This window comes from Parus major, chromosome 7, assembly GCF_001522545.3.
Source record: "Parus major isolate Abel chromosome 7, Parus_major1.1, whole genome shotgun sequence".
Taxonomy (NCBI): Eukaryota; Metazoa; Chordata; class Aves; order Passeriformes; family Paridae; genus Parus; species Parus major.
The window spans coordinates 12,620,755-12,638,589 of NC_031776.1; the positions used below are offsets into that span (position 1 = coordinate 12,620,755).

General features: G+C 37.8%; 1 protein-coding gene across 1 annotated transcript in view; it reads right to left on the reverse strand.

Annotated features, from left to right (window-relative positions):
• PARD3B (par-3 family cell polarity regulator beta) overlaps positions 1-17,835 on the reverse strand; it is a 392,350-nt gene that overhangs the window by 260,801 nt on the left and 113,714 nt on the right. The window contains exon 3 of the mRNA XM_015635105.3: positions 14,878-15,046. Coding sequence (XP_015490591.1) covers positions 14,878-15,046 — 169 coding nt within the window. The remainder of the gene's footprint in view (positions 1-14,877; positions 15,047-17,835) is intronic.

Below are 17,835 nucleotides of genomic sequence, written 5' to 3' on the forward strand. Positions count from 1 at the left end.
CGGTTTTCTTGTTAGATGCTAACATAGCTGGAGTGACACTACCACATTCACTTTCAGCACAAATTTCTCAATATAGCAGGAATAAATACCAGCACCTGATGAGGGGCAACCAGGGAACCTAATGTTCTTAACCCTTCCCCATGGTGAGCAAGTTTTTATATGCAGGTAATCTCTCCTATGCTCACTTCTGCAGGAAATCAGCAAGAAAAGCAGAAGTAAGACTTAAATTTGTGTCCTAGTATTAAGGGAATGCTTAAACATCAGCAGGTGAATACTGTTTTTTCTGTCAAGTGACTATCATCTTTGTACCAAGAGCTATGCATGTTTTTACAAAGAAGTTGGGTAGAAAGGGATTGATCACCAAATTTTGTGTGATTTTCCAAAGGTGTCAACAGGTCAAAATGAACCAAATCTCTCCACCCAAATCTTCTTGTTCTTCATATGAAGCTGAGGAGAAATTTGTTTCCCCTCTAGGCATATCTGGCAAGAAGGTGTACAAAAGCTAAATACAAGTTACTCCCTTCTTTAAGATCACCTTAAAATATTTTTTTCTGTGTATCACTAAAGTTTCTGGTGGCCTGTGTCCAATTTTTTTGTCTCTCTTCAATATAACAGTTTGAAAACAGATGCTGAAATATTTTTGTATGATTCAACACAATTTAGTCTCCAACTCCTTTTGACACGAAAAACTACGAGGAACTATTGAAAACCGTTTGCACTGGTACTTTTATTGGTAAAACTTGCACAACTCAATGAGCATACTGTTCCTTACCATCTTCAAAGCCATCATTCCAGCCTCTTTCCTCATTTCTGTCCTCCTTTTTCCAAGGTGAGAAATCCACTCAAAAAAAAATCCACTTTGTAACTCAAAGAGAGTACAAAAAATTCCCCAGTCAACTTAAGAGGTCAAAGATGGGAACGGAGGGGGATGAGTGACCCCACACAAACAGATCATTTATACTGAGCTTATCCTCCTCCCAAAGCCAACATTCTGAAATTAGATTTCTCCTTTTTCCCTGAGCTGTCTTCTATAACTAACTTCCTTCATTTCTTCCTCATGCCTCTGGCTGAGAGAAAGATGAAGGCTCCCAATCCTGTGACTGCTGGGAGACAAGACCCCTGCTTGTTCCAGGGCCTTCCAGCAGCTACAGAGCTGGTGAAAGAAGAGGTCTCCTGCACCACACCCCTTCAGCACTTCTGTCTGCTCTCTGTATTGACTGCTTCAAGATCCTTCTTCTTCCTACATTCTCCATCCTCAGTTCTGAAGATCTCCTTTCACTTGCTTTTTGTCAGTGTTTTCCAAAGAAACTGAAACAAAATTTACAACTGTCTAAACTTTGAAACCAAAGTCTGCAGGAGCAGCAGGATTATAGCAAATACCATTCTCCAGTTTGGGAAGATGGCCTTGCAGCTATTTTCTTTCTTTCTATTCCTGCAAATTTTTGCTTATTGCCATGAAGCAACGAAATTTATGGTGCTCATCTGGAATGCTTCCCAACTTGAAGAAAGACAACTGGACTTTTTGGCTATTATATACAATGTTTTCTCTTTTCTCCCAGTATGTTGTAAATTTTAGGGTCCTACAGATAATTTTTTACTTAAAGAGAGAATCAGAGTCTATTTTCTTCATTTTTAAAATGTATTTGCAGACATGTAACATAACTGCTTGTACAGAAATATCACACATCATAACAACTCTGTGAAACAAGTCAGCTGTAGTCTTTAGCTAAAATAATACAAAATGGTCCCTCTAGCCATTATTGTTTTACATGTGCACACCACAGAAACACAAAATGAACCTTTTATTAGACAAAGATAAACTGAACCAAAATGTGCTTGTTAATAGGAGAAAATGCACAGCAAAGAGGACGATTAGATGAAAGAGATGAGGAGAAGCTGTACTGCCCTCCTTTGCAGGAGAGTCCCTTACTCCCTTGCATGAGACAGCAATTCTCAGCAGCTCCTGGAGCTAACAACCTCTGCTCCATCTCCCCTCATCTCCTCTGTGGCTTGGGCTGCTCCCTGCCATAACAACACATTCTATGCCGCTCCACACACTCCAGCCTGCCCCTCTGCCACAGGCTCCTTTCTTTTTCCAGCTTTTCCCCACCTCCTCTGCACTGCACACTCAGGTCTCTTGAAAGCAAGCACGTTCCCTTACACTCCCAAAGAGAAACCTCCCCACATCTACTGCCCCAGATTCAACCAGACCCAGGAGCTGGACCATGTCCACTATCCATACATACCTTGCATTTGTTCATCCCCATCTTCCTCAGCCATGAACAAAATGTACTGAGAAACCATCAGCAATACTGTTTATTACAGACTGTAGTGCTGTAGAAAATTACGCACATTTTCTTAAGAGATTCTGTCATCTGTTTTCTTCTGTCAGGAAACGGAATGCTGCCTTTTTCCTTACAGCTTTCCTTTAGTCATGCTGTGTTTCTATGCTATTCTACTCACGTTCTTACATTTGTGCTGAACATTTATAACAACCAATGTAAGTTCAAACACAAAATCCATCTTTCCCTGAATGATGAGAGAGAGAGAGAAACTCCTTCCTGCATACCAAGTTGATCATAGAAACATGTTTTTTAATAAGCACTACTATTTCGTTCCAGAGTAGCACTTTGTATTTTAAACTTAGGAACTCAGTTTTAAAAAATAGTTATCCTCATCTTGCAGCACTGCATCAGAAGCTTGCAGACAACAGAAACTGAAACACATGTCTAAAATTTTTGTCATAATGACAGCCTTTAACTTCAATCACTTCAGGGTGCACTTCCCATACTTAAAAAATTTGCAGAGTACCTTTTATTATAGTACCATAGCACCTTTTAAGCACATGTGTCAGCCTTATTCACAACACGTACTCTTAGACAAAGCTGATAAAGTCTTACTGTTTTCCACACTTAAAGTCTATCACTTAGTTTCAACCAATGTACATCAATCTTTTCTTTTTGCTAACATCACCCTCAAAAATTAGTAGCTACACAGACTCATGGTTAACAGTGTATTTTCCCTGAACTCTTATGTTTTGGAAATATTTTTTTAACTGCAAATATGGTTGAGACAAGCATATGGTAGAAACCACACTTAGATTTAAATTGGTTGCATTAGAGAAGAAAAAAGAGCCAGAAGAGAGATTTCTGCCATTTGTGTACAATTAAAAAGTGAAAATTTTCATCAACACAATGGCAGAAGAAACACCTCCATACCACATGTAACCCGATTGTCTTAGTTTGTTTTGCTAGTTATTTCAATTTCACCAAAAAGCTGTGCATAGACATTAACACCTACCACGACCAAGAATGTGCTCTGAAGCCTCCTGGCAGTGCAAAATTCAGGCTAGGAGGGGCCTGACAAACTACAAGTGATGCATTCAAGAATACTGTGCAACTGCAGGTAAACAATGCAAGGTCTGGATTTCAGGACCTGAATATGGTACGGGGAACCTTGGAGCTCCAGCTGCCCCTGCTGGGGTCCCCCGAAGCTTTACAGAGTTTCCAGGTGCTGAATTCTGGCATCAGATTTCAGGCCTACTTTTAGACAGTTGAGTACCACTTAATATGACCAGTACCACAAAAAATATTATTCCTATCCTTCCTTCATTTCATTAATTTGCTCTAACATCTCTTTACTCAGGACAGCACAGTCCATCTCCAGCCTGAAATCCCTTTATTCTTTGAGATTTAGGTTGTAGGTTGCTGAAAAATGCTGAAGACAACCAGACTTTATCACCCATGAGAATTTTTGGCAGGCTGAGCCATCCATAACGCAGTCAAATCATGTACTAAAAAATCAATTTTAGCAATGCTTTGGATGCAAACACTCTCAGATGACTTTTAGGTAAGCTGAAAAACAAAGAACGCAGGAAACACAAGCATAGGTGTATTGCTGTGCTACTGCATCACTGACAACTAACATTCTCTGAGGTTGCTTGGTTGGTTTTTCTAGGTCACTGGGAAGAATTACAGTAGAGCAGAACTAAAGATACACTTGGACAGAATATTATGGGCAGAAAGAGATTTACAATACTTCACCTAGGCAGTTAAAGTCATAATTAAAATTCTGCTCCTGAATATAAAAATGCTGACTATGATGGGAAAAGAGCTGTCCATCAAGTGTGTATCAAAGTATCAGCTGCTGAAGGCCATACCAATGACAATTACTCTGCTGCTTGCTTCCAAATTACCGTGCCTGGACAGACAGACAAATTATTATCTTACTTGCAGATACCTCCAAATATTATTTTCAGAGCTCCTTCTGAGCAAATCACAACATTTCAAGTAAGCTGAAACAAAACACCTAAATACTATATGCATATACACACAAATGTAGAATTGCAGTTCAGCATGGACAATTCTTGGCTAGAAGAGCTCTGAACAGACAAAAAATAAGCAACTACCATTTCTAGCAAAAAGTCAAAATTGCTTTTAAACTTAGCTTGTCATGAAACAGGTCAGACCCTGAAAACAAAGTTACAAGCAAGCTTTTAATTTATATTTAAATACATAAAAGATTAATATATGCCCTTATTGTTCTTCTTTTCATCAGACAATTTTCACATTTACAGGCATACAGGCAGTTCCTCCCAGTCAGCACTTTTTGAGAGCACTGAGCAATCAGTGTGTGTAAATTTGGTCACCCTCAGATATATTGCTTGCCACCACCTGAGGCATCATGGAATGGTTCTGCCACATATTTCAAATGTAGCTGACGTGTGCTTGCATGTTCTACCTTGTGATGGTACTGCACAGCTTTTTTTATTTTTGAAGTATGCAGTGCTATGATGATGTGACCTCTATGTTTAAAGCTAACTCAAATTGCTTATAACAGAACCTATCGATACAATTTCAAATCTACAGCTGTGCTTCCCAAAGCACACAGTGCACTTCTTAAATTCCCATGGACAGAAGATTAATGAACTAGGATGGTGTAACAGTTAAGACAATTGACTTAAACATTCAAGCAGGTGAAAAAGTTCCAGCTAAAGTTCTAGCAGTTCCAGCAAGAGCTGTCTTTTACACATCAACCCAGCACGAAGTACTTCTCTATCACTCCACATGAGGTGCAGTTTTTCTTACAAGGAAAAACAAAGGCAATGGCCTGCAAGTAAGACACAGGAATGGCTTTAAATAGATATTGTTCTGGGGTGATATTTTTCAGTGCCAGTTCTTTCAAAAAAATTATTTTCTCTGGTTGCATGTGCTAGCATTAAGTCAGGTTTCAGTTATGAAGGAAAAGAACTGTTCTCTCAGTTTTTAAGACCAGAACAGGGCCTAGTGAAACAACTATAAAACATTTACATTTACAGCTTTTGCAGTTTCAAAGATGGACATGTAAGAATCACTTACACTCATTATTTCAATCATAAAAATCCTGTTTTCAGGATCAAAACCCAAACCGATCAGTTAATCACTTCTCAAGGCACTAGGACATACCCATCTACAGAGGATGTACAAATAATGCTGCTACTTTCTTCCCATTTAAACATTTTTCTCAAAAGAGCTTCAAGAAGGACAGGACTTGAGTTTTGATCTTAACCAGCTATTCTTTTCTTTCATTTAAGGTTGTAACACATGCAGAGTAACTTCAGGATCTTCTCAGCGCTATCAACACAATGCTCCTATTTTCAGCTCCTCGTAAGGCAGACAGGGAGCACCCAGACTTACTGGAGTCCAGGGAACACCTCAACCCTGCTCCAAAGGATCCTGGCTACAGGTACCCCATGGAAGAGCCTGGGTAGAGGGGAAGGAGCTAGAGCAGAATCCTGGAGCAAGGGCAAATCAGCTACAACAGGCAGCTGTGATTTTTTTTTTTCCCTCTCTCAAACTCAAGCAAAATGCGCAACTCCTTCCCTTGCTGGGCAGACTGGTCAGGAGTTTTGTGAAAATACACTGGCTATTACAAAAAAGAAGCAGCACTTTCCAGGATGGGCCAGGCTTTCTCTTATTCTTGTACAAGTGAAGCATCTTCATGAATCTCTGTATTTTTCATCTACTGACTGATGTACATCCTACAATTTACATCTTTAGACACAAGATTAAAAGTTACAGCAACTTCAAACATCTTACATTTTTCAATTATTATTTTGGGGAGAAAAAATGCTCAGCTACATTAGAACATAAATACAGGGGGAGGTTTGCTTTGGTTTTGATTGTTTGTTTGGGGGAGGTTGAGGTTTTGCGGTTTTGTTTAGGTTTTTGCTTTGGTTGGTAATTTTTTTAAGCTTAATATCCTTCCAATGGCATTCAGATGTCAGAAGAAACTGAACTCCAGATATACTTAAAACACAAGTTGTCTTAGTCATCCAACTTGCTGAACACAGCAAGAAGTATTCATCTTATTAAACACATTGGGTTTTTAAGCAGTATATTACCTGTAGTTACTGAATTTAAATAAATCATTTTAGGATAATATATCCTATAAGATTTTAAAACTAATAGATCTTCGACTCTCTCACCTTATTTGTATTCACAGATTGAAAGGTGAAAATAAGTGTTTCTTTTATTTCAATTCCCAGCCCATTTCTCAACTTCAAATGAAATACTTAATGAACTGTATTAGTTGAACAAACTGACACAAAGAAAATATTCTGCGCACCTGCAGAAGAGGCCATGCTGCCAAAAGCTGGTTTAGCACTTCAGCTAACATCAGTTACAGGTGCTTATGCAGTCACTTTTCCACGGTTCAATGATTTAATTTTCTTTAAAACTTTGGCAGCTAAACTGTACAGCTTGAATATCACTTTGGCAGCATTTTATTGCAGGTAGCAGAGTTGCAAAGTAATTTTTTTGAGTATTTTAATTGTATTTTAAAGAATGATCACAAATTACAGCAGTAGTACACATTTCTGTAATAATTAAATATGACCATTGTCTTACAAATCTAATTTAAATTAACAGTCTTTTCTGTTTTGATACTTCCATAAAAAGAGATATCTTACTCTTGTACATGTTACTATTTTCTATTCTGGTCATGGTAAACTAGTCTTAAATTTAGTCTCTTACACTCTTTTAGTCTTAAATTTCAATCTTGTTCCTGACAATTTTCAAAGATAAAATAGTGAGACCTCTCAAATCTGAAACTTTGTGTTAGGTTGCAAGGAATAAGAACATAAGAGGAGCTATACTGGGTCTACCTCACCCAGTATCCTGAATCTAACAGTGGTAGCAAAGACTCAGGGAGAAAGCCTAAGAGTGTAGTCTCCTACCAGCTTGCAAAAAATAACCTTTGAAATATTTGTAAATGGTGGCATCTAGACAACTGTATTTCAAGATACTGATCAGCCATGTCCTGTAAATTTGTCTAATCCTATTATAACTCATCAACTTTTGGTGTGTTACATCAAATTTTATAGTTTAGTCAAATGCTTCATGAGAAAATCAGCATAGGGCTGTTTTGCTTTGCAACTTGCTGACCAAAACTTGTGTTTGATACTCGAGTTTTTACATGGGTAGGAAACCGAATAATAACTCCTTATTAATCTAGTACCTTGAAACCTTTAGCTGAAATCCCAACTGTTTGAACTTGAACGATTTCAAACTATCAATCAACCAGGCTTAGCAAGCTCATTTTCTACCTGAAATACACATTTTGCCATATTGCCTCAGAGCTAATACACCACAAGTACTGTAGAGAATTATAAACAGACACACTGTTTTACTCCACACTAGAGGATACTGACAGAGACTGCACTATGGTTTTGAAGTATGATATCATAGTACAGCTTTTCAAAACCTTCAGCTGCAAATACTTAGCTAAGTGGGTTGGTCTTTTTAAAAGATACTACCTCTAAAACCAGCTATGCTTCATAGTACAAAAATACCAACAAAACCAGCAACATCACAAAATCTGTAAAACAGGCAAAATCTGAGGAAAAGCACTGGCATCAAACAATGTGTGTCAAAAAGCACCGTTGACTTTTATAATGGAATTTTTCCATCATTTTAAGTCCCATTCATTACCTTCCCCAAAACCTTCCCCAAGGCAATAAAAGGCTGGAAATCAACATCTCACCTTGAAAGCTACTGTGGAAAGTGCCTAACTTGTGATAGAAAAATATTTTTCTCTCTAGTTAACATATTTTCATGAAGATACCCCTCTTACTCCAAAGTAAGGCATATTAAACGAAGTGCAAAGGGAATAGAGACAGGCAGAATAATTGATGAGGAACAATCTTTGGGGAAATCAGAGACAGAAGGGCTATTAAAAAGAGAAGAGATACTTTGGTAACAAACTATGCACATAAATTTATTACCTACCCTAGCACTAAATTCCTGGGTACAGTGAAAGGAAGGAGAGACTGGCTTGTTTTGTAAACAGGCAGCTCAAAGAAAGAAAATCACATGGAAATTCTATATACATCTTTAGAGAAACCATTACTCTACTCTTTTCTGCAATACAAAGATAAAGCAAAACTCATTTCCATGAATCAAGGACAACTAAATAAGACCAAGCTTAAGTCATGAGGTCAAAATATGCCAGACTTTCCCTCTGACTGAAATGAAAAGTTATCTTCAAACCTTTAGCTTGCCTGAGAACAGAAACCATTTGTTTTGAAAATGCAAGTAGACTTGAATTGATCATCACAATTCTTTTAAAGCAGATTACACTGGATGTGACAGAGGAGAAAAATCTATCAAGTACAGTCTTATCCTCACAACACCTATGGCAAACAGAAGAGAACAACACTTGCTATCATTACTATGAGAGAAGCCCTCCAGTGCAGTAAAAGAGAACACAGCCATATTTCCTTAAGGAAATCAGCAGTACTCCCTCAAACCACAGAAAACAGCATGTTCTTCCATAATTCATTTCTTTTGAAATGTACCAATTTCAAAATGTTAGTTTTCTCAGAATCTTGCAGGAGAGAATTGTTACTTGAATGCAGTACACTCCACGTACTGATAAACATCAGAATGCTCAGCCAATAAACTGATACTTAAAGATTAAGAAAAGGATGGCTTTTATGCAAGAAAAAGTCTTTCCTACTTACTCTTGTATTCTAGATATAAGGCATTAACAACATTTGGTTTATCAGATCAATAGTTTCACATTATATGTTTTCACAAATTCTAAAAATACATAATAATGTGCTTTTCTCTGTATTTAAAACCACAGTCTGCATATCTGTACTATCTCAACTCCAACTTGAAAGAGGACTAATCAAATATATGTTGTTTAAAATGCCCCCAAGCCTACTTACAATGCTTCCACTTCAAAGAGGATGAGAAAGAAAAGTAATTCTTTCCGAGCTCTGAAGTTACACAGAAATTGTCAACATCCGTACCCTGGAGGTAACAATTTAATCCCTGTCAGGCCTATCAGGGCAGAAACTTCCAAAAAACTCCTGGAAGAAACCTTCCCTTCAATTCCCTTAGACTTCAAACTAAGACACTGCCAATGCAAGCACCTCTGCTGACTGACTTAGCAACCCAAACACAGGGGCAAATCAAAGTAAGTGTTTTAAACAATCCAATGAAGCAGAATTTAAACTAGAGAAACACCCAAACCACAGGAATACATTAAGCTAATTGAGTATATTCTCTGTCTGAAGCACCTTCAAGGCAATGCTGTATAAGTGCAAAGTAACCTTTCCCAAATGTCAAAAAGATATGGCCAGAACACCACCAACTGCATCAAAAATGGAAAATGAAAATCTTCTAGGCTACTACTCTTATTATCCTGTACTAACTAGCCCTTCTGAGGATTGAAGCATTCCCAGGAATCTCTCTTTTCAGAGAAAAAAATGTTCACTGAGGAGAAACTACATTAAATGTCCAGAACCCAAAGAACTGACTGCTCAAAAGCACAAATGCCTGCATGCATTCAACAATCATTTGTAAACTTATTTTAGGAGATAGACTGTAATCAGTCATTCCAACCATTATTTGTACCTAAGTCTTCTACTTGCCTAGAACACTGATCAGATGTATATAAAAAAGGAGAAAATCTCAGAGATTTTCTATAAAACAAAGCCATGCAAAATTTGAAATACTAAAGTTGGATCTTTCACTGGCAAAACCAAGACACTGCTCTATTCAACAGTGAAAGCTTGCAAAGGGAGTCATTAACTCCTGGAGTTTACAAGAGAATTTTTTAACCTATCAATAACTGTTACAAGGAATTATTTCTTTATCTAATCTCAACTTTAAATGAAGTTACTAGTTTACACTAGTAAAGATATCAATTGATTTAGAGCATAATTTTATTGTAATAGCCAACAAAGTAATCTAATGGTCTCTGCTTCCAGGCTGTACTCAGAAAACAGCTTCAGGATTCTTCAAATCAATTCCAAAATAAAGGGAAAAAGAATAAAAAAAAAAAAACCCAAAAAACCACACACACACACACAAAAAAAAGAAAAAATCACGGAGATGCCTACTTTACACCTTACTTTTTCCATACCTTACTATTCAAAATCAACAATTATCTTTGAATTCTGCCTGCCTTCCTCCAGGCAAAATCCTGGCTACTTAACACCAAGGAGATAAGCAAAACAAAAGCAATAACTAAATTTGTGTGTACTTGACCATCATTTACCAAATGAAGCAAACAAAACACTGAGCCAGCCATGAAGGCATTTCCAGCTCAGAGTGACTTGTCCATAAAAGGAATCCTCCATAAATAAATTAGTGCTCTCTCCTTCCTGCCCATATGGACTGAAAAGGAAAAAACAAATTGACATAATGAAAATAACTCCCCCCTTCCTGTTCTACGACCTACCATGTGGGGAAAACCACTAGAAAACAACAGTAAACGATGAGGTGCAAAAGGAAAACAGGAGCACTATTGGCAGGCTTACAGGTGCACAGAAAATTACAGGATGGTTTATGAGGGCCATAATCTCTTTCCCTGGGATGTGTGTTACCTTACACTCACCATGGGCTGAAGTCATGCAGCTACAAAGTATTCAACACACTGTGATTTCACTGCTCATTGCAGGGTTTTGTCTATACACAGCTTATAATTAAGGAACATTGTAAAAAAATAAAAAAAGGCAGTGAAGAATTTGCAATGGTATTTGGGGTAAGAGATGTTGAAGTTTACCTGCAAGACATTTTTCAAATGTACATCAGCTATTTCAGTATTTAGTTGCCTGTATCATTCTTTGAAAACTGTTGTCATGGCCACATCATTATTGTACTCTGCCCAAATTCTGCTCACAAGAAACAGTAATACAAGACAAGCTGTGCTGCCATCTTAGCAACTGTCTCAATGCTCTCATATCCACAGAACTAACAAAATCAGTAGAACAACTTCTTCCCTGTTTCAAACAGCTGCCTGAACACATTAAACAGTTGTGTGCTTCTCTGAATTTTGTCACCTATCTTAGCAGGTGCTTTATACCATTTGTATTCTAGCATGAAATGTTTTCTTTCCCAAGCACAGACTCTGTCAAATTGGGATTTTTGCTTTTTCACTATTAAAAGACACTGTCAGCATCAGCACCTGATAATCCAGTGATGTGGGGCAGGGAGGGAGGCACTTAAATCTTTCTGCACCTCACCTCATGTTATGGACACAGAAGATACCGTGTCCATGAACACTTGAAGTCTTCCTGCAATTTTCTTAAATTAAATATAAGTACCCACAACTGCACCTCTTTGGGAACAGACCTAGCTTTAAAAGTAGAGTAGCATTTATTCCAGGGAAAAGAAATCAAATAGTTGAATAAGTTTCTCAAATGTTTATAGCAGATATATACTAAGAAAGTAATTTGATATCAAGTAAATTAAACTTACTTTTTTGCTTTAAAATTTTGCCAATATATGAAAGCAATGTAAAATATAAGGTGTTCTTTAAGTTTTTGAGTAAAATATAAGATTGTTTTTATTCTGGCTCACTTTCAGAGTTATAAATGATAAAGGGAAAAATAAAGGGTAACCAATGACATCATGGAAAAATCTATGACTTCAGTCAGTCAAGCTGATCAGTATTCTGGAATAACAAACAAAAAAATACCCTCAAAGAAGTAGCCATACAATAAAAATACCAAAACATAAAATCATTGCCATCTCTTCTAAACAGGAAGGGCTTTTAAGATTTGGTATAATATACAGTTAACCTAACTAGGTCACATATACAATTTATAAAAGACAGAAATATTTTAGGGCACTATCTCATGTGTCTGTTCTAAGCCAGTGGCAACTCTCTCACATCTGACAAAAGCAGTGTTTAGTTTCACCTGCTTATAAAGCACTAAACTATAAGTATTTCACAAGCAGATCTTAGCCAGACATTGTTTCTACATAAAACCATGGATCTGATTTTGTAAAATATAAAACATTCAACAGAAATTAACAGGCAAAATTGTTCCACAATCTGACAATACATATAACAATGAATTCCCTGCATTTCCCTCCTAAAAGTGTTCTGGAAAAATACTTGGAAAGGTAACTACATGACATTTCCTGAAGCACAGCTCTACCATGGATAGCAACTCTTTTCCTACATATATATTCAATCACATCCTTGCTCCCAAAATAAGAACAGCTTTATAAATTAATATTATTTATTTCTGCTAGCAAGTGGGAGTCAATTCAATAATTAGACAGGAAGCCAGACTACTGTGGTGCATGCATCAATGATATTGATGCAACCAAATTGTCCTTCTATTTCTTCATTTACTTTTTCAATTTGCTTCTAGTGGAAATAGCCACATAATTTAAGGACCAGGAACTTGTACACAAAAGACAAAGGCAAAAATTAAGTCAAAAGAATTGTAAACCATGATGTAAAATCCAGAAGAGAATAAACATATTAGAGTAAAACCTAAGTTACAGGATTAACAGGTAGAAAATATTTTACTTAGCCTGTAAAATAAATCAATATGAAACAGAGCTGATAAGACAGACTGACTACATTTATGATCACTTATTTTAAGAAGTAAGCACCATTTAAACTTCAAATATATGTCAGCATTGCACTGAAAACAAAACAGAACCCTGACTGCTCTCTGCACATTATATTTCATCTTCTTTATGCTCTACAGTAGGATTTCATAAATACTAGGAAATTAACTATGTGGTAGCTTACCGATGAGCTCAAGAGCTTGAGCACTTAACTGCTTTACATAAAATTGTGTGAAGCTGAAGTGCTCCTCTCTCCAACCCTCAACTTACATAACAGTATGTGAGACAAAACACTTTTTATTTTTTTTAAATAGTGCTCAGAGGTATTTGGAGAACAATCTCTACTTCCTGAAACATGCTAAAATGTGGTAACAGAGCAATTAAAAAATATGCAATAAATGAAGTGGCATAACTTTTAACCACCAAACCTTGAACTACAAGCTATTCTGTACCTCACAGTTACAAAAAAAAACTCAGATACATACAAGTTATGTCAACAATAAGTCTTGTCTCAAGATTTTTAGTTATGAGAAATTCCTGTATGTCATTAAATATCAGAAAAGATTTTTCTATTTTAGAATATAGAAAAAAAACAGATACAATCTATTAACACAGATTTTACTCTAAAAATTCTTGTGCAGCTTGAATTTTAGAATTTTCTACAGCAGGCACAAAAATGAGCACAGACTTCAATTAGAAGTTAAGTTACACAGCTTCATCCAGAGAACTTCAGTTGAAATTTTATTTCAGCTCACTACTTTTATTAATTAGCCTTTTCTTTTAAAAATGTAATTAAAATAGACAAGTGGACATTCCATTTCTCAAGTTATAATCAGACTACTCCATGAGAGTAGCTCAACCAGAGATAGTACACGTACTCTTCCCCCAGCTGCTTACACTCAGATGTTATTGCCCAGCATTTGGAGACTGCCAGCAGCACTCAGGAACGTGGGGTGAGCTGGGACCACGGGAACTGGCGAGATGCAGAGCATTACAGGCAGTCACAGCACTCACCTTCAATCTGGTTTTGAAAGCTTCTGATCCACTATTTAGGTGACAGCTTGGCCTACTCTCAATCCAAGAAACTGCTTTGTGTGCAACATACAAGACTCCAGCTGCTTATAATGGGGAACCAGTCTGAACTCCTGGCCATGCAGGCACACTTAACACGGGCCACCGGAGTTGCAGCAGTTAATGCAGTGCCTCTGATGCAAGAAGGAATTAAGCAGCAGCCTTTCCTAATCACAGTCTGCTCACTTGAAAGTCAGAAAGGCCAACTGGCCCAGTTGTGCAACTTCTTCAAAGGCAAAGAGCTGAACTGTTTGCAACCAGCATATCCCTCTTTGCACCTCCCACACCCAAAATAGGGCACTAGCTCTGGTAACTGGCAAAAGTGCTTGCACACAGCAGTTTCACACTCATTGAACCTAGGTTCCCCAAAGAAAAAGTTTATTTTTTTTATAATGACCGTGGTATTTGAAAATACTTAGCAAAGGTTTCAGATTGTGTGCTCTCAAAATAACATGATGGATTGTCAGCAACTCCTGGCCCAGCACAGGACATCCCCAGGAGTCACACTATGTGCCAAAGAAAGTTGTTCAAATGCCTCTTGAATTCTGTCAGGCTTGGTGCTGGGGAACCTGCTCAAGCTCCCAACCACCCTCTGGGTGAAGAACCTTTTTCTAATATCCAATTTAAACCTCCCCTGACTCAGCTTCATGTTATTCCTTTGGGTCCTGTCACTGATCAACAGAGAGCTCGGTGCCTGGCCCTCCATGTCCCCTCCCAAGAAAGCTCTAATCACAGTGAGGTCTCCTTCAGCCTCCCCTTTTCCAGGCTGAACAGACCAAGTGACCTCAGGCACTCCCCATATGGCTTCCCCTCAAGGCCCCTCATTGAGCTGCAAGGCAAACAATGAGATGAAAAAAAAAAATAAATCTTTAAATATATAAAATCGGATTCCAGACATACACAGAAAAAGAAAAATGAAAGAACAAACCATACAAGATATACGTACCCAGTTTTAGGGCAGAAGGAGTCACTTCAATCTCACCAATGGGCTGAAAGGCAGCCAGTTGAGTCGCTACCTCTGTCTCAAAGGAGTCTGGGCTATTTCTGTCTTTCAAATTCCCATTGGTGCCATCAGTCTTACGGGGAGCTTCTTGTTCGTCATAAACGGCAATCAGCTATCAAAACAAAAGATAATGTAGTTTGCATATTTAAAGTATTTCCAAATTTCACTCTTTAAAAAAAACCCAAAAACTTATACTTCCTTTAAAGTACAAAAATAATAATGATCTTATTTCAGAACAGCTAACAACAAACACACTGATTCCAGAAAGCACAGACATTTGTGTTTAGATACATTGACTTCAATATGACTTAAGTATATGCTTCAGCACTGCCCTGTGCTGACACACATTTCCCAGAGTTAGCATGCTACCATTAGTGAGCATTTTACATTATTTCAAAACACTTACAGATGAGCATGTTTAAAAACACAGAACAGCATTTAATTCTTGGGGGGTGGAGGGTGTTATTAAGTTTTTAAAAATGTAGTGCTACTGACTGACATGCAGTACAAAGGTAACACAACCACAGAAGCTGCACTGAGCGAGCAGATGCACATTTTATTTGTAAGAACATAATAACTACATTCCAAGGACAAGATCCATCCAGCACAATGACACAGCATGAGGCTTCCCTAGCTGTCCAACCTGTGTTTCTGTAAGGATGAATGTTTCTTGGTCCAGCACAGCATACATGCACCCAGCTCTTCTCTACCCACCACGTCCCTTCCTCCTGTCCTGCCCTGCAAGCCTGGACCAGGTATATGTTTCTGAAAATTGTCAATCAGTCACTGGCTTTTACACCACTTCAGGCACATGGGAAGGCTCCAAAGTCTGCTGTCCAAGGTCACACCAATGTGGCCAATAAAATGATTTAAAAAAACCAGAATAATTTGTTGGGGTTTTTTTTTGCCTCTGTTAACCTAGCCTTTCAAAAAGATCATCCTTTTGGTCTCTATTAATATAAAGCGATCAGACTTTATGGTTATGCAGCCTCATCAAGAAGTGACTCACACGTGGCTGGGTTTAAATTGTATTAAAGCTCCAGGAAAGTGGTTAAGCATGTTACACCTCTGGGAAAACTAACCAAAATATGATTAAAATAAAATAGAGGACATGATGTTCTCAGCTCTGGGATGCTTAGCACTCCAGAGTCCCCTCCAAAAGCAGAGGAGGTAAGAGCAGCAGTTCAAGCGTTTTCCCTGCCCTACCACCTGACATGACATAGTTCTTGTGCCATTTAAATGGCAAACACTTTGCCTAAGGTGCTCATTTATTTTACTTTTTCTGAACTCCCTCAGATTATCCTACTGTTTTCCCAGCTAATCATGAAAAATACCACAACACACACAACTGGTTAGGCAACATCAAGATATACACAGAAACAAGTTTAAAGGATTGATTTACTACTTTTTCTCTCTCTCTGTTATTTTAAGGTCTGCATATGCTCTCTCTTATAAAAATATTAGTACATCAAATCTCCTCTGACACTTCCAAGAACTGTCAACAATTATATCCTATGAAAAACAGTATACTGAAACAAACATTTAAACAAACTCATTTGCCCAAGGGAAGAAATGAATGTATGAAGGAAAAGGAAAGAAAAATCCTAAAGTGTTTCTAAAAGGAAGAAGCTGACATTTTCAGGTCTTCCACTCATTTATAATTTGGTTGCTAGAAATGTGTCAGCTCGTATTTACCAAGGCACATTTCAGAGACACATAAAATCCTTTAAATAATTAGGTAGAAAACTTGCTTTCTTTTTCCATGTGGAGCCTGTTTCCCTTCCATGGCCATACAACTAAGTTTTTACAATACATAATTTGCTTTTTACTTGTCCAAAGCCTCTAGAAAAGATTTACTCCAGTAACAAGGACAACTCTCTTTGTAGTTTATTCCTGCATGGTAAAGTACCCAAGTGTTCACATTGCATTCATTATGTCCCAAAATTACATATAGCCAAAAAGGCTGACTGAGATCCAGATACAAACAGATCACAGCAATTTTCCCCAGTACCGGGAAGAAACAAATCAAAACCCCCATCTTATTGTATCTTTCATTTGTTACTAAAATGACTATTCATGTTCCTGCTATTCTGGCAGCTCATCCTGATTCAGTAAGTTCCACCAGCATTGTACACCAAAATGTTTGCTTTCTCACTCTCTTTAACTGTGGAAATTTAATTTCTGCAGAAGAGGCTGTTACTAATGAAGAGGAAATTGGTGATTGTGTAGGACTGGGGCACTGAAAGCACTTTAGGTAATAGCAGGATACAAAGTTCATTTGAGCATCCACAGTGTAGAATGGAATAAATGGAACTCAGTTGTAATTTGATGGGAACAACCAAATTCCTCAACCAAACAAAACTTTCCCCTTGGTTTCACGCCACAGAAATCATATTAAATGCTGTATTACTTTGGAATATTCTACGCTTACTCCTCTGGGATGTTGCGGAGATGAAAAGCAGGATTTGGTTAAAAAAAAATTAGACAAAGTCATGGAAAACACCAAGAAGAACAGTTAAATACATACATACAAGCACTACTTCAGTCTCAGAAACCTCCAAAACATGTAGTAGTATATGGGCAAACCAGGACAAACTGATGCTGTAATTACTCTACTTCTATGTGTTTTCTGCAAGTTTTTTCCAATGGTCACAAGCAGAGACCACGGCAGCAGCCATGTACATACTGCAGTTTCTAAGCACCACATCTTTCCTCTAGTCCTCTGAAGTTCCAATGAATCTTGTGCAGAAATGATAATATACCATTATTTTAACAGGCAAGTCAGGTCCCAGACTCCCAAGGCTGAGATAGGGCAGGCACCTTACCCACCCACCTGCCCCAAGAGGCTGACCGCATCACGGCCAGCACAGCCACTGCCCAGCATTCCCAGCAAGGCTGCTG